This window comes from Musca autumnalis, unplaced genomic scaffold, assembly GCF_047663935.1.
Source record: "Musca autumnalis isolate F117 unplaced genomic scaffold, ASM4766393v1 scaffold_5, whole genome shotgun sequence".
Classification (NCBI taxonomy): domain Eukaryota; kingdom Metazoa; phylum Arthropoda; class Insecta; order Diptera; family Muscidae; genus Musca; species Musca autumnalis.
Genome location: NW_027412088.1, coordinates 152,113,130 through 152,134,774, shown reverse-complemented (window position 1 = coordinate 152,134,774; position 21,645 = coordinate 152,113,130). Strand labels below are relative to the sequence as shown.

Sequence of the window (21,645 nt, the reverse complement as noted above, 5' to 3'; positions counted from 1 at the left end):
ATTGCATGAACATCTTGTCTCAAAAATGTGTTTTTTCTCGTTGGATCCTGTGCCGATTGGTGCAAGAAATTTCGAAAAATACTATCGCGGTGCTTCGAAAGACGTTTTAAGATGGTCCCAGATGACGAATCATGGAACTATGCGTATTAGCCCGAAAAATGCCAGAAATCGCCAGTACCCCGCAGTACATTTACTTGAAGGCCAAATTCCGTCACACATTCCAAATTTCATTGAAATCGAACATATGTTTATAGCGTCATTGGTGCATCAAATACTTGAAATCGGACGAAAATATATGTGGGAGCTATATCCAAATCTGAACCGATTTCGATGTATTTTAGCACATTTATTTGTAAGCCAATATGTAATTTGTAGGTACCTCCGATTCTGATTCTATATCTCCGGATCAAGGCGGAATTTCAAAACATTTTATAGCCTATGTTACTTTCAGGCCATGTAATGATATACTATGAAAAATTCAGAAAGATCGGTTTTGAGTCTATAATATTCAAACAAACATACCAACATTTTTCTACTTTATATATAGTAAAAACCAAAAATGTTTTACAATCGATGAATCCGAGTTTCACCCATTCAGAATTCGCGAACTGTTAACATATTCTATAAAGTATGACTGTAGTTCTTTAAAACTAAGTGTTTTAGGAGAGATCCCATGATCTCGACCAACAAAATTAATTTTCGTGGAAGCTGTGTTGGCATCACTGTAGAAAAATTGGAAAAATGGGTTGAAGCCAACAAGTTTTTTTTGGCGTTAAGAAATAAGTCCCCAATGAATAAAGTCCCCAAACTGAAAATGAAATAAGTCCCCAAATTTGGGGCTTTATTACATAATGAAATAAGTCCCCAACGAAGTGAAAACACTCCCCAAAATAAAATGAAATAACTCCCCAAAGTTGGGGACTTATTTCATTATGAAACAAGTCCCCAATTTTAAAAATGAAATAATTCCCCAAAACTTTCTTTCTCCGTTACATGTTTTAATATCGTTCGTATGCAACAAAAATTGTAATTTATAAAATATACACTTATACAACTTAAATTTAGATAAAAATAAGCACTGTATCCTCCACATTTTCTTTTTATCTGAAAAAGAAACTTCCCATATTTATACACATGCCGTTTCTATCATATATTTGCAAGATAATAAAGTTTCTACCGTTTTCTAATAACTCTGTTGACTCATTTTTCTTTAATAAAGATACATATTCAATATTTTGATTTATTAAGAATTTGAATGTAACTTGTTTTGTTGTGAAAATAGGTTGATGTTTTGGTATGAAACCAAAATTCGCGCGAATTTGGTAATTTTGAAGATTTTAGCCACATTATCCAACAAAAATAGTTGAAATTTGGCATTTAGTCTTCGTTGGGGTTATAAAATAATCCGGCAGTGAATTGTCGGTATAGGCCGCGTGTTGATATAGCCGAAATAGGGCGGTTTTAGCGGCTTTATCCAACTGAAAAAGCTGAAATTTGGCATTTAGTCTTCATTGGAGCTATAAAATTCTCCGGCAGCGGCTAGCGGTACCGCCCAATTTTGATAATTTTGAAAGTTTTAGCCACATTATCCAACTGAAAGAGCTGACATTTGGCTTTAAGTACTCGTTGGAGGTATAAAATATTCCAACAGAGAATTGTCGGTACAGGTCCACGTTTTGATATAGCCGCCATAGAAATGTACCACCTGATTTTCGTTATTTTTTAGATTTTAGCCACGTCATCCAACCAAAATGGCTGAAATCTGATTTTAATATACATAATTAATGGTGGAGGTTATAATAAGAGTTGAAAATCACACCACTATGTGGAAAGGGTATTATAAGTTTGTTTTGGTAAAAATTCATGTAACACCGGGAAATATTCGTCGGAGACCCCCAATGTGGTATACCAATTTTCATATCTCGGTAAGTTAAAACGATTTTGAGATGTGTGTCCGTCCGTCCATCCGTGTGTCCGTCAGTCCATTATAAATTGTAATCAAACTCCAGGCCGCAATTATGGACCGATCGTCAGAATAGATCGCTATTTTAATTGGTGATGGTCGTGAAATATTTAGCGGGTGAAATGGACCAAAAACATAATTTTTATCCGATTTTGTAACTGCTCTGTAGGTCGCAATAATAGTCCGATCGCCTCGAAATTTTAAATAAGGTAAGGGTATATGACAAAGAAGAATAGTGCAATTTGAGATGGCGATTAGATAATATTTAGAGGATAAAATCAGAGTACGTAAAAATACTTTAAATAAAATTTCCAATCGTTTCGATTCGTATTTTCCATAGGAACAATACAAAACGAAACATAACCCTCGTTGGCCGACCTCGCTGTTTAGTTTCGTTTTGTTTACATTCGTGAGTACGAACAAAACGAAAAGCGAAAAGTACTCAACTCCACAACAACAGATAGAAAACTAAATAGTACTTAACACATGTGAATAAATCAAAAACGTTTGGTGGTTGATAAAATTCACTGTGGTATGCTGATGTTAACTTATAGGGTTGTTAAGCAATCACATGTGTGTGTGTGTGTCTGAGTGTGTCATTGACCATAACGCCACGGCAAACGTTTCCCAAAAATACTTGTCGTTTCGGTGGTGAATGAAACAACTCGACAAAGCATAGCCGAAGTTACATTTCACCAATCGTACGGTTTCCATCTTTTTACGTTGAAAATGGACTACAACTTTTGTGTGAAAATTGTGAAAATTCTTAATATACAGCTTATATCTTTGTTTCTGGAAGAGACATTCCGGACAAGTAAGCTATACTTGGAAGAGGAACGCTTGACCTTTCTATTGATTTCAATTGTGTTCGTGTACATGATAAGTTATTTGTTTGTAGTGTTATCATAAACACGCTAGAGTTCGTAATTATAGCTCAATATTCACGAAATTTTGCACGTGGTAAGATTTTAGGTAGAAGAATATGTCTACAATTTTGGATGATGATCTGATACTATTAAGCGAGTGAAATGGACCATTATTTTTTATGAAAAATAAATATACCGACAAAATAGCCTTCATATGGAAAAATAACTACTGATCTATGCCTCTCATGCAAATTGCAATAACGTGTCTGCTAGATAACGGGCCTACTGCCTAACATATAATCGGTTTTGTGTAGAGAACCACTTTTTCCATACCCAGTTTTTGCATTATTGCAAATTACATGGTGCCCTAGCGTATTATTCAATTGGATTTTTATACATACATTGCAGCATGGGTCGTTTTGCCACCTTTATTCAAAATGATTCCCCAGCCAGGCAACATCAAATTTTTAACGGTGGCAAAATACCCTTCAGTAATTTTGACGAAATTTTCTGAGTATTTCAGCCATGTAAAACTTCTCTACAAGTGGTGTCTTAGGACACGCCGTTCGGACTCGGAGATAAGCTGTTGGTCCCATATCATTGAGCGAATATGAATCGGGTTACACTCACTCATTGATATAAGAGAAGTCTCCATTGTCTCCATTGTCCCTTGAAACAATTATTATATTCCACTGTGCAACATTTTTGAGCCAATCGTGTGCAAACAACTTCTGTCCAGAATTTTATGAAAGTAGAGGACCAATAGGCAAAAACCATATTTGGGTTTTGTTTTCTTAGATCGGGTTCGGTTTTTATGGCCTCATCTAACATGGTAAAAGATCGAATTTTTAAAATAAATCGGAGCTGTATCTCTGAAACCAATATGAATCTTGTTTTGACATTTGCAGCAAACTTGTTGATAAGAGAAAGAAGAAAATATTTGGAGGGATATTGAACTCGAAAAACTGCATTTATTGCCTCAAATTTCATAATATATCTAAAAATTCTATAATTTGTGTATATTTTGCAGCGTATCTCCCAAAATGTTAAATTCTAAACCCGATCTAAGACCACAAAACCAAATTAAGGTTTTTGTAGTCTCAATATGTACCTTCAGAAAATGCCAATTAGAAGTTGTTTGCATTTCCAGTGTTGCACAGTGGTATTACACTATGCAACACTGAAAATGCAAACAACTTCTAGTGGACATTTTCTGAAGGTACATATTGAGACTACAAAACCCCTAGTTGGGTTTCGTGTTTTTAGATCTGGTTTGGATTTTATGGCATCATCTATATCGGGCTAAAACGACCCGTTTTTCCCTTGCTTTATCTCCGAAACTAATAAGAATTTTTCTTTGTGGAACTTAAGTGTCAAATAGACGAACTAGGAAAAACCGCACCTACCGCATCAAAATTGATAAAATATATGAACGTTTACATAATATCTGGAATTATGGTCAGTTACAGCCAAACTGTTGAGAGTTGAACCAAGTAACCTTTCGCAAAAATTTTCCAAATAATATGCTCAGCAATACCTCAGAACATTCTGGAACTGTAAAACACTTATTTCATGTTATTTAGGCGGTATTTCATATCATACTTTCTACAAAACGTATTTCAAACAACGTTCACACAGACTGTTTATTCTCATATTTGAAATTTCAATGTATTGTTGATATATTTATCAAATTGAATAATATGCTAGAAACAACGCGATTTTACAACAATGATATGTTCTGAAGAGTTGTGTAGAATATTCTGAAGATATAGAATCAGAATCGGAAGTAACTCCAAATTAATTTTTTTTTTATTTTATATGCGAATATCTATAGAACAGATATAATCTCCAATTCATCTCTTACAAAATAACTGGGTGGAGTCAGGGGGAGCAGTCCTCCCCTTTGAGCTGCTAATATACAATATCATCTATTTCAATCGCTGTACGCTTGAAATGCTTTATTTAAACTCATAAGAAATTGTGGTCAAATCATTCAAATGTGTCAGCAAAAAATGAAGGTTAGCAATGGAGCCCCAAATGTTCAAAGTACAGGAATTAATATTTCTGCTATATTATCGGAATAAACATTTTTACATGTATGAGTCATAACCATGTTATAATCTATAATGTCACTAAACAAAATGGAAGCGGATGGTTACATTGGAAAGGTATCCCATAATTGATGTAAATATTAGGTACAGTATATCAGATCCACTATAAGTGTGAGAAATATCTACCTTGGCAAGAGTCAATATTATAGCAATAGGTATATGAAGTCGCGATAAAATAAGATGGCTAGGCTCAGTGGAAGGATATCCGCATTTGAGAAGAAATGCGGATATCCTGAAGGGGCCGCCATATTCTACAGAGGTAAATAGTCTCTAAAATGTATGGGAATGGCTTATGTGTAAAATGTACGACTCTAGTAGAAAGTATGCTTCCAAAAATTAACTTGTTGGAGGAATAAGGCAAGCCTGGTCAGGCATTATACTTGATTATAAAAAGTAATTCATTTTCAATATAGAGTGAATATGCATCTATATTCTAATACAATCTGTATACCCAAGTTTTAAAGGGGGTTATATTCAAATGAGCCAATTTTTTACTTAAATTTTTTACTTTATTTTACTTTCGTTGTATAATTCTAATATAAATCTGACTTGAATATAAGTGAACGGCCAGGGTTACTCAAAATACATGAAACAAAATATAAAACAAGTAAAAAAGTATCAGTCGGCTTGCCCTCAGCCTATGTGAATTGAAACTTTCATCTACGGTCAGATCGAATGTATTTATGGTATTTTCATTATTTTGTGGCCTTTCTTGGACATTTGGATTAGGATTAAAGTTCAAAAGTGTTGTAGGGGAGGTACTTAAAGGAATGGACCGACATAGTCCATTATGGAAGTGCATCTTATTTTGGGATATATCGCCCACTAGTCATTTCAGTGGATCATCGTATAACTTATGGACCAGTATGCCAGGAAGCATGGACTTGTACACGGAAAACATAATACCGCTGTAATCAGGACAACAACGAACAGCACCGGTATACATTTCCAAAGGATCTTCGAACAGACCTTAAAGTGCACTTAAACACAAATGTTGAACTTTTGTGGAGGAGGTTCCCTAAGGCACCTCCATTTTAGAAGTTAAAGTAAATTTGGACAAAATATTAGGAGATCCAAAGAAGAGGTTCCTAAGATACCTCCATTTTAGAAGTTAAACTAAATTTGGACAAAATATTAGGAGATATAAAGTTTGGACCAAATTTGTTCAAGATATATCGTATATACCATTTAAGTGACATTTTTTAAATATTCGGGAAACTACCGGAAGTTGTGGGCCGGTATTGCCTATCTTCGAACTGAAAGTATGACAAAATATCTGGAAGGCCAAAAGTTGGACCAAATCGGTTAGTTCGAGAGTTATCGTGCTCTCCAGCCACTACATATGGTGCCATAGGGTTTTTTACACCTTTCGGGCTGTTTTCTCAAGAAGTATGGACTTGCCCCTGAAAAAACTTTTACCGTCGTAATTGAGACGGCCAATGCAAGCTGCTTCAAAAAAATCAAAGTGATTCGAGAGCAGGTCTTAAAGTGAACTTATCCGTAATTTTGTGTGATAGGTACCTGAAGGAGTGGACAAACATAATCCATATTCGAACCTGATCTATATCTGGTAGACATATTAGGATGTGTAAAGTATGGGCTAAATCGGTCACTCCCTTCAAGAGTTATCGTGCGAACAATTTTTCCGAACATTTTTGAACTTTTGTGGGGGAGGTACCTTAAGCAGTGGACCGATATGGCTTATGATGGAACTTAAACTATGTTTGGACAAAATATTACGAAGTCCAAATTTTCTACCAAATCGGTTGATCCGTTCGAGGGTTGTCCTGAGCTCCAACCACTAAACACGGTGTCATAGGGGTTTTTGCATCTTTCAGGCTATTTTCTCAGGAGATATGTACCGTCGTAAGCGGGGCAGTGAATACAAGTTGCTACAACAAAAATCAAAGAGATTCGAGAACAGGTTCTAAACTGAACTTTTCCGTAATTTGTGTGGGAGGTACCCGAAGGAGTGGACCGATTGAGTCCATACTAGAACCTCAAATAAGTCTGGTAGAAATTTCTAGATGTGCAAAGTACGGACCTAATCGGTTACTCCCTTCAAGAGTTATAGTGCGCACAAATTTTCAGAACATTTCCGAACTTTTGTGGGGAAGGTACCGGAAGGAGTGGACCGATGTAACCCATCTTCGAACTTAAACTAAGTTCGGTTCACCCTTTCGAGAGTTATCGTGCGCACCAGCCAGCCAGACAGGCAGACGGACGGGCATCGCTAAATCGACTCCAAATTGCCTGAAACACATTTCGTCCAAACATACTTGGGGTCTAAAACCATTATTTCGATGAGGCACATTTTGCCCTCGTTAGCATAAATGCTGAGGGTATAAAAAACTTCATATATTGTATAAATCGGGAAAAAACGGAGGTTCAAAAATTTGGTAGGGAGATCTATTCAAGTGAGCGTCACTGTATTTACATATTAAAAAACAATTTTTGTCCAAGATAAAACTCAAGAGTGTTGTATGTCTTTCGTTGAGTATATTGTTTGATCTTACCACCTTTTTGTATGCGTCACATGAACTGTGAGCACAGAGCTGAATGTCCTGGTTGATGGTAGCCGAATTCCGACCACTACCTGCACCAATTTCCTAGGGGTTGAGCTGTAGGATGAAGGTTCTCAAGTCCCTAGCTGGGGGCCGACAAAGAAACCTTGTTGACCACATATAATGCCATAGGTCGGTCTGTGGTAAGCTATCCGGCGCACAGTTTTGCCTCTTTCTTGTAAACGTGGACAAGAATAGAAGGACTTGGAATTGGTTGATGAATTTTTGTACAAGTACATTTGCCGGCATAGGAATGGAAAATTCCAACAGATTTGGATATAGCCTCCATATATTTCTCTCACGATTTTTCTATAACTCGGTCAATTTTAATTGAATAGCCTTCAAATATAATACGTAATATTTTCTTAGGCTCTTTTATCGATTTTGCCAAATTTCAAAATTCTTATTAATGTAGTGCGCACTTTTAAAAATAAAACTCCCAAATGTCTGTTGCGAATGAAATTTCTTGACCGTCGATATCTGCCACGATCTGATCCTTTAACTGGTTGAATTCCTCAGACATGATGTTGGTACTCAAAACTTTTCTGGAAATAAGTAAATCTTTGAAGTGTTGTTTTCCGAACTTTGCTCCTATATTTATAAGAGAAATTTGGAATATTTAAAAAAGACCAACCAATACGACTACCGAAAAAACGACACACATTGAAAAAGCTAAAGCTAGCAGTGGGACAAAAACTAATGCCCTACCTAATTATACGAAAACTTCAGTTGAGCTATTTTTTGTTCGGTTTTATACTCTTGTTGACATTGCCTAACACGCTGTTCGTGTTTGGCATGTTCTCTTCAAAAATTTAGAAAATTCAGTCAGATTATATAGATAAAATCTTCAAAAAAACTGAAATAGAGTGGTGCAGTTATATGGGGTCTATACCGAAACATTGATATACATATCGGCCTTTTTGTAGAAAATTTACTTCTGTTGAAACTGAGGTATGGGGTATTGTATCTCGCGAATTGTTGTAATATACCATAACGTTTGAACGCATTTGGGTAAAATAAACTGTTTTAGCACGATTCACCGATGGATTTCTTAAAATAATAATTTGAGCGGAAGCTGTGGTCATATTAATGTAAAAAAATAGAAAAAAATCGTTGAAGGAAACGAGTTTTTTTAAGTCAATTTTCAATTAGTGGCTTTACAATACAATGTAGAGTATAATGTTCAAAGAAGAAGTTAAAGAATACACTTCAGAGATGAAGTTTCTAATGTATGATTTTTTAATATAACCACCGCATCAATCTCAAACGGATGCTGACATTTTGAAGACTGCAAAATTGGGTTTTTTGAATTTTGCTCTAATCGGAACGCGCAACTGTACTCGTTTAAAAACTGATTATGAGATTGTAGTACTCGCGATTACGAATTTTTTGATGTATAACTCGGGCGTGTAGCCTTCAAAGGTTCACAACAATCTCAGCTTAAAGTCGAAATTTTGGTGCGTATTTTTTTTTAAAAACCAGTTTTTTGGATTCAAAACTTACAAATGCCTTTCGATTTCAGTGGAAACCCGCGTGAATTTAGTTTTTTTACGTTCTGAATCTAACAAGCCTTTGCGTGTCTAAATCCATTCACTAGATCGGCGGATATGATACCCCTCAAATTTCGAAAATATGCAAAAAATATTTTTGAATATATCGCGTATTTAGACGCGTTTTAGATGTGTTATTCCTACTTAGATAAATAGAGCGAAACGCATATTTAAATTGTGCGAAAACAGATATTGAAAAACGTTCGCGAATCCGGAGATATAATAGATTATTTCTAAAAACTGAGTGCGATGCTACATCCACGGTTCTTGATGGATCGCATTGAAACGGCATGGAATGATGTATTTTTAATGGTGATTATTGAAACCGGATGCGCATAAAATGCAAATGTACTTCGTGGAAATTATGAGCATTTTACTGTTTTTTGCACCCTAACATGCAACTGATGCTACATCGTGGTCGTCAAATGGAATTTCACAAAGTGTATATCAAATAAGAGGGATTGATTCGCTGTTTTGGAAAATCGGATGCGCATCTTGTGATTTCCACTATTACGCGGTTTCTATGCGTTGCAAATGTTGTAATATTCAATATAACATTATTTTAATGTTATGCCACAATTGGAATTCCTTGTGACTTAATATAATGTTCTAAAAATATTCGCCAATAGGAAAACTATAATTGAAAAAGTTGTTGCAACGGAATATCTTCATTATTGCGTGAAATTTGGACGAAAATGACGAAGAACTCAATCATTTTTTCTTCAACCTTTCCTATAAAACCATAAAAAAATAAAATTAGAATAACATAATTTTTATTTTTTTCGTCACACTTTCATTGTATTTTTGCAAATAACACGAATATTATAGCTCCAAACTTCACGACTTAGGTTTCATTTTATTCCTCACAATGTCTGGATGCTGCTATAATTTTTTTATATATTTTTTTGTAAGTATAAGCGCTATTGTTTCAAAAATATGTTAGTAAATACGTGAAATTATTTAACAAATTTAATTTTTCGCGAATCCATTGAAATTTTTTGATTTTTTTTTTTTGTATATTCTCAAAGGGTGCGAATTCAGTTAACGACAATTGGATATAACAGCTTACTATATTAAGCCGCGATGTTTTTAGATTTTTTTCTAATTAGCATAATTAAAACGGTCATATCTTTTGCGCGCAACAATCAAAGTTGGTAACGAAAACAGATTTGGAATGACGATTTTTTTCTTAATCTATGTACCAAAAATCATAGATGTAGTATCAAATTATTTTTTTGAAATGGAAAAGACGATTTTAGACATTTTTGCTGATATGCCCAACATTTTTAGTGAAGAAGTTTTCTAACCATTAGGATACCCATACCGTAAGATAGACGCATCCTTGGGGATTTCTTCCACCAGCTTACATTCTATAATGCATGAACACCTGGCAGCAAAAAAGGTTTGTTCTCGTTGGATTCCGTGTCGATCGGTGCAAGAAATTTCGAAAAAATATAATAGCGGTGCTTCAAAAGACATTTTTTAAGATCGTCAAATGTGACGAATCATTGATCTATGCTTGTGAACCCGAAACAAAACAGCAATCTCCAGAACATGCTGTTGAAGCGTTTTGGAGGTGTTTCAATGGGGGTGGAAAAAGTGTTTCAACAATTGGTTTTCATTATTAGACCAGAAGCTTATATAATAATCCTCTGGAGGACATATTACGTAAATTTAAGTTTATACCAAAGTTTTAAAAATGTTTAAACCTTGTAGTGTGGTATCCGAAAAAGTGGAGGATGTTGCCTTTCTTTACACTTGTTCTAATTTTGAACTCGATTCGATTCGATGAAAAGGGCTAATGGACTTCAAATTGTCTGTAATGTGTATGTGCATTCATTCCTTTTCTCTGTTTTGGTGTTCATTAGAATTATTTTTATACCCTCCACCATAATATGGAGGGTATAATTAAAGTTGTCATTCCGTTTGTAACACATAGAAATATTCATCGGAGACCCAATAAAGTGTATATATTCTTGATCAGTTTGATTGCTTAAGCTGGAGTATTCCCCCAATGGATTAACTTCATTTATTACCCTCTATTACAGTGAGTAATGTTTCTCAAAATGAACTGACAGTGTTGCAAAATTTTACTGATCGCTACCAATATCATGATTTCATCCCGTCGAAGGGAATTATGAATTGGCTTTTTCAGCTTTTTGAAATGATGCCTTTTTAAGCGAAAACCGAACTCTTTAAGTGTCTAGTATTCTCAAATAAATGAGAATCACACTTACTTTTCGGCTTTTCCAAAAAACATCAGAACAAAAATATTTGCAAACAACTATCAGCACGTATCAACTAAGAACTCAACGAGTTCTGTAAGTTGAAAAAACATCATCACAGTTGCCTGTGAGTGATTGTTGTTGGAATTTATACAAACTCCCTTGCGCGTGCCATTCGCTGTTTTTTGTTTGTTTTGATCAGGGTAAAATTCCAGGTCCATATAACGATGTCCGTCTGTCCGTCCGCCCGTCTGTTGAAATCAAGATAGAGAGCTTTGTAATTTGGTATAGAAGTTTCTATTATTCCTAGGATGTTTGGTATTGCAAACGGACTATGTCGGTCCAGGTTTTCGTTTATCCGATTTTCGTAATACTGAAGGTTGTGACGTCAATATCCCACCGAAAGATTAGAATTTGTTATTTAGGCTTCCATGGGGTTACAAAATATTCTAGAAGATAATTACACTGTGAACACAAATTTTGGGCCAGAGATAATTCCTTTTGGAGATGAAAGCTCTTGGTGAGTATATTAAGAATACCGAAGGACAGATCCGCCGTGAGTCGAACTTCCGCGTTATGGCGTGATGAAGTTTTTGCTAGAGACCCTGTAATCCATCAGGAATTAGCGTTATATCTTTGTTCACTGTTGCTTTAGTTTATTTTTGAGATGTCATCGCGACAAAATCGATTAGTTGTCAATGAGAGCCGTACCTAAAATTTTCTGAGCGACATTTTTGCAGAACATTTCGAGGCTGAACAACGTCATCTTGTGGTAATTTCAAAGCGGCTCTTAAAATAAAGGACAAAAAGGCCATTGCAAGAAGCGAGTTAGAAGGTCGAAGTGCTCTACGAAAATAATCCTCATTCGATTTGACTGAAGACATGACATCTCAAAAATAAGCTAAAGTAACAGAGAACAAAGATATAACGCTAATTCCTGATGGCTTACAGGGTCCCCAGCAAAAACTTCATCACGCCATAACGCGGAAGTTCGACTCACGGCGGATCTGTCCTTTGGGGTTCTTAATATACTCACCAAGGCCTTTCTTCCCCAAGAAGAATTTTTCATGCCCCAGACTTTCACCTCCATTTTGTTGCACAGTGTTATCAGTATAGTAGCGTACTACTTGATTTTCGGTATTTTGAAGGTTTTACCGAAATATCGGAGGTATAGATCGACGTTGTGATATAGCCCCCATGAAACGGTACCCCCCGAATTTCAGAATTTTGAAGGTTAGCCACATTGTTTTACCTCTTCATAAACGAAAGGAAACTAATTGTTCCATTTTACTTCAATACAACTCGTGGTGGAGGGTATAACAAGTTCGGTCTGGCCGAACTTAACGCCGTTCTTATTTGTTTCATTTCTAGTTATTATTTTTTGTAGAACTTTAATTTTAACCGTAATTAAAATTATGTTTCCATACAGTAATTTAAAAAGTGTGTATTTTTATAATACGGTCCTCATATGATAGAGGTTACACAAATACATACATATATATGTATCGTATAAAACATTTATTATTCTTTACATAATTCACACAAAATTCTTATTTTTATCTGCAACGTATGTTTTCACATTTAAAATATGTACATTGTCTGATTCTGTTTATTCTGTTGTAACTTCAACCTGCTGTAGCTCACTCAAAGAGGTTGTGATGTTATAGTAATGAAACACATCAAACCCAGGTTGAGTGAGGCAATGCAAGAGAAACAAATCGTCGATTTTGTCAGTCATTCACTACACAGCACATTTCACTTGAATTCAATTGCATAATTAAACACTTTCGATCACTTTTCACATGCAATGCTTTGTTGTTGTTTTTTGTTGTTTGTTGCTATTTTTAATTTTTCCATTTTTTTTCTGTTTTTAATTTCAAACTTAATCACATTACGGAGAGAGAAGAAGTTTCCAACACGCAAACCTGATAAATTAACCAAAATGTAATTACAATTACTACAAATAACAAACACAAAAACCACAAACAAACAATCAGAACAAAACAAAAGACACACATTCGGAACAGTTGCAGAGGTATAAGGAGAAAAAAAAAACGAGATAATCGATAAGTGATTTGTCATGGCTTAAGATTACACAATCGTACACACGTGTGAGGGTTCCAGTGTAAACTCTATGGATTGTGGAACCAAACCAGAAGACCACACAGCCCAACAAGAACCACAACAACAACAATCATACCTTAATGTTACCAATGAACCACAACAATGGAACACTTCTTGGTCGGATAGACATGAGAGGTAACTAAAAGTCATTGTTGTTAAGTGATAATGGTCAAATTGTATAGCCAGCCGGGAAAAACATCCGAACTTACCTTTTTGTTTGTAATCAGATTCTATGGCATTTGGTGTTGGTTTTGTTGTTGTTGGTTTGTCAGCCAGCCAGCCAGCTGACTATCATTGGTCATGTAATGACCAAACAAAAGACAAAAAAATCAATTTGAAGCAATAGTCTTTTGGGTGAGTTTGGGGTTGGGGTTGATACAAAGGTTATTTTCCTGTTGGTACCCGTTGTTGTTACTTTTGATATTTCTGGTCTTGATACCTTTATAGATTGCAAAACGGGCGGTGATGTTCCTTTATGGGTTGCTAAGGGTGTTTACGTATGTGATGTTGCGGTGATTTAACTTTGGGACAATTACAGAAAGTTAATTTGATTGATACTTACCCTCTTGTAAGGCCGGGGAATGCCTATTTCAATATGTAAAGTTGAACTCCAAAGAGTGGCTTTTTTAAAGATTAAGTAAAGGTTCTTAAGCCAAAGACTGTAAGAATATTTTATATGTTTTAAGCGTGGCTTTTTAAGAAAAAATATTTTATAAAATACCTTTATATTTTATAAGAGTGAATTTAAAAATATTTATAAACAATTTAAGAAAAATATTTGATAAAATGCGCTTGTTTGTAAGGTGGATTTTTTGATTGCTTAAGCTGGAGTATTCCTCCAATGGCTCAACTTCCTTATTACCCTCTGTTAAAGAGAGTAATGTTTTTCAGAACGAACTGACAGTGTTGCAAAATTTTACAGATCGCTACTAATCAGGGTTTAAAAGCCAGCATCTAAAAACATTAGCATTAGCTGTACACTTCAACTGCTATACAATATTGACACACACGGCTAAATAAGCAACCGAACGCATATTTATTTTTGTATATTTTGCTTATTTCGTTTTTTACGTCTACTCTTTCTTTCGTTAGGCATAATAGACAACCACGCTACATATTTAGCAGTCGGCTGACCAATCGTCGAAGCTCATATACAACCGACCGATGTTTTTGTGAGTAGTGTTGCCAACGCAGAAATAAAAAATGTGTCATTTAATGTCAAAATGCCTTCATCATATGGTAGAACCTAAAAAATACCAATTATTATTGTTTAAAAATAACAAAAAATATATATTAAACGGCTTTAACAAAAATTCACATGTCCTTTGAACGAAAAAGTGGAATTAAATATATCGTGATTTTTAATGCATAACACTGGTAACCCTGATCTCAAAAACAATTGTTTGCTGAAAACTTGGCTAAGCCGTTGAAACTTTGTTGCTTATTCTCTTTTCTGATATGTGTTGATCATTTGTGCTGCAAAATATGAGTATGTGTGTCCGTTGCTCTTTTATTATAGCGACAATAGGTGTGTACGATAACTTCGCAAGTAAAAAGTACTTGCAAGTACTCAGCACGTTCTCAGTAACCTCTCTCCACCATTTTTTACTCTCTCGAAGCAAAAAATTTGTAGATTGTTATCGAACATCAATTTGTAAAAACTTGCAAGAAGTCAGCTGATTTGATAAACAAGAAGAAGTTGGCGGAAAAAGATTAAATAAAATAAAGAATAAAATAGTCACCACAAGCTACAAAATAAGTTATTTTACTTACATTATCGTTTTCCAAAATTTATTTAATATTTGTTCCCTTTTTTATATCTATTTATTTTAATAGCCAAACGTTTGTTTATGTTTTTGCCAAGACGTCCGCCACAAAACATTCGAATTTAAATCAGCTGATCAAACTTGCAAGTTCTTACAAGAAAAATTTCCCTTGCAAAAACTTGTAAACAAAAGTCTCCAAAACTCTCCAATATTCTCTCACAATTGTCTCCAAATTCTCTCTCTTTTACTTTGCAAGTTTGTTATCGAACAGCATTTTGTAAAAGTTTGTGCAAATTTGCACAAACTTTTGGGTTATCGTACAGACCTAATATCAAATAGCATCAGCATCGCTAGCAATATTTTTGTGAAATTTGTTGCTACATGTTGCCGTTGTTCATTGTTGCTAAACATATTTCGAAGAAATTTTAGCAGGCAAAGCTGCAAATATTCGGTGCTTTTGCTAATATGGCGTTAGCATTTTTAACTCTGCTACCAATATCATGATTTCATCTCGGTGAAGGAAATTTTTTAGAAAAAATATTTTATAAAATCCAATGTTTTTAATTGTGGATTTTTATGAAATACGCGTATATTTTTTATGAAAAAATATTTTATATTTTTTATGAAAAAAAAAAAATAGAAACTACGCTTATATTTCTTAATCGTGGATTTTTAATAAAAAAAAATCAGTGATTTTTTTAAGAAAAATTATATATGTAAAATACTCGAATATTTGCTTAAACGTGTATATTTAAAGAAAAGTATTTTATAAAATCCAATAAAATTTTTAATCGTGGAGTTTTAAGAAAAAAATAGGCTTATATTTTTGAAGCGTGGATTTTTTTATAAAAATAATCTATAAAGTCCAATAAAATTTTTTAATTGTGGATTTTTTAAGAAAAAACAGTTAGAATTTTTTTATGGTGGCTTTCTTAATAGAAAATAAATTTTTTTAATACAATCAAAAATCAAAAAATATTTTTAATCGTAGATTTTTTAAGAAAAAGATGTTTTATAAAATCCAATAATATCTTTAATCGAGGAGTTTTTAAGAAAAAATATTACAAAAATACGCGTATTTTTAAGCGTGGATTTTTTAATAAAAATATTCTATAAAATCCAATAAAATTTCAAATTGTGGATTTTTTAAGAAAAAAAATTATATTTTTAAGGATGGATTTTTTAATAGAAATGCGTGGATTTTTTAATAAAATCAAAATATATTTATAATCGTGGATTTTTTTAAGAGAACATATATTATAAAATCAGATAATACTTTCATTCGTTAATTTTTTAAGAAGAGATATTTTATAAAATCGAATAATATTTTTAATCGAGGATTTTTTAAGAAAAATATTTAAAAAAATACGCTTATATGTTTTAAGCTTTGATTTTTAGAAAAACTATTTAAAAAAGCTTATATTTTTTAAGCGTGGATTTGTTAAGGAAACTATTTTTAAAATAAGCGCAGTTTTTTTTGAGCTTGGATTTAAACAAAAAAATTAAAAAAGTGCTTATTTTTTAAGCGTGGATTTTTTAAGAAAAATATTTTAGAAAATACGTCTATATATTTTAGGAGTGGATTTTTTAAGAAATATATTTTAGAAAATACGCTTTTATTTTTTAGGCGTGGGTTTTTTAGGAAAAATATTTTAGAAAATACGCTTATATATTTTAAGCGTGTTTTTTTAAGAAAAAATATTTTATAAAATACGCTTATATTTTTTAAGTGTGAATTTTTTTAAGAAAAAATATTTCATAAAATCCGCTTATATTTTATAACGGATTTTTTTAAGTGTGTTTTTTTTAAGAAAAGAATATTTTACAAAATAAGGTTAGATTCTTTTAGCAAAAATTTTGTAAAATACGCTTAAATTTTTTAAGCGTGGTTCTTTTAAGAAAAATATTTTATAAAATACGCTTAGATTTGTTAAGCGTGCATTTTTTAACAACAACTATTTTATAAAATGCGCTTAGATTTTTTAAGTGTGGTTTTTAAAAATATTTTTTATAAAGTACGATCAGATTTTAGGCGTTGATTTTTTAATTAAAAATATTTTATAAAATACGCTTAGAGTTTTTAAGCGTGGATTTTTAAATTAAAAATATTTTATAAAATACGCTTAGAGTTTTAAAGCGTGGATTTTTTAATTAAAAATATTTTATAAAATACGCTTCGAGTTTTTAAGCGTGGATTTTGTAATTAAAAATATTTTATAAAATACGCTTAGAGTTTTTAAGGGTGGATTTTTAAGAAGCAAATTTAATAAATAACTCTTAGATTTTTGAAACTTGAATTTTTTAAGAAAATTTTTTTTTTAATTTTAAGAAAAATATTTTATAAATAATACTTAGATTTTTTAAGCGTGGATTTTTAAGAATAATATTTTTTAATTATTCTTAGATTTTTTAGGAATAATTTTTTGTAAATTATTCTTAGATTTTTTTAAGTGCGAATTAAAAAAAAAAAATTTTTTTAAATTATTATTATTATTATTTATTAATTATTTTTTTTTTGTTTGGAAAAATATTTTATATAATATTTTAAGATTTTTAAAGCGCGGATTTTTAGAAAAATATTTTTTAAATTATTGTTAGATTTTTTAAGCCCGGATTTTCTAGGAAGTATATTTAAAAGAATAATTCTTAGATGTTTTATGCGTGAATATTTTAAGAAACATATTTTTATAAATTATTCTTATTTTTTTTAGGAAAACTATTTTATAAATTATTTTAAATAGAACATTGGTGGCGTTTATTTAATTGGGATAGCTGTTACAATTTTGATTATTTTAAGATTTTTAAAGCGCGGATTTTTTAAGAAAAATATTTTATAAAAATTTTTCTTAGATTTTTTTTAACGCGAATTTTCTAGAAATTATATTTTATAAATTATTCTCAGATTTTTTATGCGAGCATTTTTTAAGAAAAATATTTTATAAATTATTCTCAGATTTTTTATGAGTGGATTATTTGAGAATAATATTTTATAAATTATTCTTAGATGTTTAAGCGTGGATTAAAAAAATATTTATAAATACGTTTTTTGTTTGGTTTTGATTGCTCCAATATTTTGACTTTCCTCAAAAGTCATCATCAAGGATTTTCAGCATAATTTCATTTTGCTAAATAACAAACTATTGGACACTTCTTCTTTCAGACTTGAGTATTTTCCAACTCTTATATTTTTTAAGTGTGGATTTATAAGAAAAAAGATTTTAAAAAATAGGCATGTATATAATTAAAGTGTTTAATATTTTAAGCGTAGATTAATTTAAATATATTTAAATCACATTTTGAGAAGTGGACATCTATATTCATCAATTTTTAATAACATTTGAGAGAGATCAAAGTAATTGTTTCCTCTTGATATTTAAGTGGACAAAATTCGAATATTTGGAACTCGTTATAATCTGCCAAATCCGCCATGGAATGCTCATTTGGATGCACTGATGTGTACTCTACACATTATGTTCATATGACATTTACCTTTAGGGTCAAAGACATAACATACCCACACATGGAAATATAGACAAACACAATTACAATTTCATTTAACATTTCAAAGTACATTTAAAATGGACACAAAGACTGAGAAGAACACACTCGCCAAAAGCTGGATGCAATGCTCTGATACATATCCACCTGTATGTGTGTGAGTATACTGCATGTAATTGATATTTTTTAACACTTTCCATGTATCTATCTGCCTCTCCCTCCTCCAACACTGGCTGCATGTTACACATTCAACAATGTTGCTGCTGCTTTCAAAGCCGATATCGATGATTGTGATCCTTGCCATTGCTCGCAGGAGTGTTTTCTGTTTTTTTGTTCTTCTGGCAAAAGAGGTGTTCCATGAACGATGTTAATTGAAACTGGCATAAAATCAATCGTTAATGCTGTGCAACAACAACATCAACAAGAACTGTGACACAATACAAACGTTTCTGTCACATTATTGTTGGTGGTGACCAAAGAGAAAGGCATGGCATGGAAAGAGTTTGGCATAATGAAAAGCCAGGTGAATACAAATACATGGTGTTGAACATGAGTAGCAGCTTTTAATTGAACTTTGACATGGTGGAGAGATTGTGACATCAGAAAGTGTTGTATTTAACGCCATTGCAAATAACACCCAACACGTTCGCTCACGCTTTACAGGGCAGGCAATAATTGGTAAAACACACAGAAAAATGCACGAAAATATCAATCACATGACAAATGATTGGCATAATTAAGCGTATCAGTAATAAAAACAACAACATGGAAATAAAAAGATAATTATTTTAAAAAAAGACGAGAATAGTAAATATTGAAACTATTTGTAAAAGGGAATAATTAAAAAGTAAAAAATGTTGGTCTATTTGGCAATATCAACATAGTAGGTTATTAAAGGCTTTTTAAGAGAGTAGTTGAGTAAATGGCGTGCCTAACAGACACGGTTGCCACCGTGGTGCCTGCTTCGATTCCCAGAACAGACATCATATTTTCAACGTTGGCGAAAATACCCCTCAGCGTAATATTGACAACATTTTCTAAGTATTTCAGCCATGAAAACTTCTCTACGGTTCGGACTAGGCGATAAAATGTAGTTCCCATATAATTGAGGTAATATGAACCTGGGTGTACATTCATTGATTGATATCCCTTGTCCCTTCGGAGATTTTTGGTAAAATATTATTAAGCACGAATGTAGATTTGAAGAGGAACCACGTACGAAACACTCGTGATTTCCCATCTCAAATAGGAAATTGCTGCCGATGTTTTTCATTTTAGCTATTTTGCAGAGTCTGAATTCCCCCATATTATTAGAGTTACTTCAATTTTCATAAAGTTAAATAGAATTTACCTTCGCAAAAAACTAAATATTGAGACATTGGCATTTTTTCTTTTTTTTTAAGTAAAAACCCATTTCTTGTTCAGTCCTGATATACATATTTTGGAATGGTTGTTGCTTTCTATTGCATAAGAAATAGACAATGATAAGCTTGATTGACTTAAGCTTGCTCAAGAATCTATGGAACTTTTTTAGTTCTCATGGAATATACAAAAGAAGTTGTAGGCATAACGATATCAATAACTAAATCGTATTAACAACATATTCGACATTTATTCTTTACTTGTGTGTACGTAACTCACAACAGCAACAAAAACTCATAATTCCAACTCAAAAGAAATACCTACATACATACATACTCATTTCTTGTATAAAAGCACCCACATTCTTAGCAATTGATATCAGTTCATTACGCTCCATTGCAAAGAACAAGCTTCAACAAAACACTACTCAAAATGAAAGTAAGTACCCTTTTAAGGACAAGGAACAAGGATAATCCACCTAATGACCTAAAGATTAATATTTATGTTTTTATTACCTTTCAGTTCCTTATCTGCTTTGCTCTCTTCGTTGCCGCTGCTAGCGCTCATGTTGTTGCTCCAGTAACCACCTATGCTGCTGCTCCAGCCTACACCACTTATGCCGCTGCTGCCCCAGCTTACACCACCTATGCTGCTGCCCACCCCGCCTACACCACCTATGCCGCTGCTGCTCCAGTCTACACACGTTCAGTGTACTCTGCCCCAGCCTACACCACTTACTCTGCTCCAGCTGTAGTTGCTGCTCCTGCTGTCTACACCACTTTGTTGAAGAAGAAGTAAATTCTTTGAAATTGGAAAGCGTAAAAAATCGAAATGAAAGTGATCAATGAATGTTTTTTGGACTCTTGACTCGGAAAAAACAAAGAATAAAAACGACCTAAACACCCTATTTAATGAGTAGTTTTTTACGAGGATTACAATTGAATGAAATTAATTTGGAAATTTCGATAGATTTCCAAACGTGCTTACCTTTTGCTTATAGAACCACACGGTTTTTCTATTTATGTTTGGGCCTTCCCGTACCTTCAGTAGGTTCCGCAGGGCAAATGATAAGATCATAAGTGTGGCTAATATAATAATGATTTGAAACCCCGCTTATATAAGGCTAAACCCGTAGGATTTGCGGTCGAATATTTCTTTGAAAATCAGATTAAATTCGAAGAATGATTATTTCTCCCTCAAGATTCAGATTAACGGGGCCCTGAGGTACTGGATAATCCATATACTTATAATATGAATAGGTGACAAAATGGGTTACTACCACAAATATTCTCTAAGAACCTTAACCGAAGAAAAAAAGGATTTTAACCAGTCAGCTATGCAGACGACATTATAATACTTCTGATTGATTTGCAGATGGCTCGAAACGGTCCTAAAAATAATTTATAATCTGAATGAGACAGTATACATATATTGTTCTAATAAAGTCAATAAAAATAATTAACAAAGCTCACAGATGCTGGTCAACCTGTTGGAGGACTATAGGCTTAAAATGAAACATCAATTTTAGGATGATACACTCGCCATACAGATCAATCTTAACGTATGCAACCATAGTATGGTGGACACCTCTGGACAAAAAATTTAATATAACAAGT

General features: G+C 33.0%; 1 protein-coding gene across 1 annotated transcript; it reads left to right on the top strand.

The window, feature by feature from the left end:
- Window positions 1-20,356: 20,356 nt before the first annotated feature.
- Window positions 20,357-20,932, top strand: LOC141405844 (uncharacterized). Its single transcript, XM_073990619.1, has 2 exons — window positions 20,357-20,467; window positions 20,552-20,932. The coding sequence occupies exons 1-2, from the start codon at window positions 20,462-20,464 to the stop codon at window positions 20,825-20,827; spliced, it is 282 nt and encodes a 93-aa protein (XP_073846720.1). The 5' UTR covers window positions 20,357-20,461; the 3' UTR covers window positions 20,828-20,932.
- The last annotated feature ends 713 nt before the right edge of the window (window positions 20,933-21,645 follow it).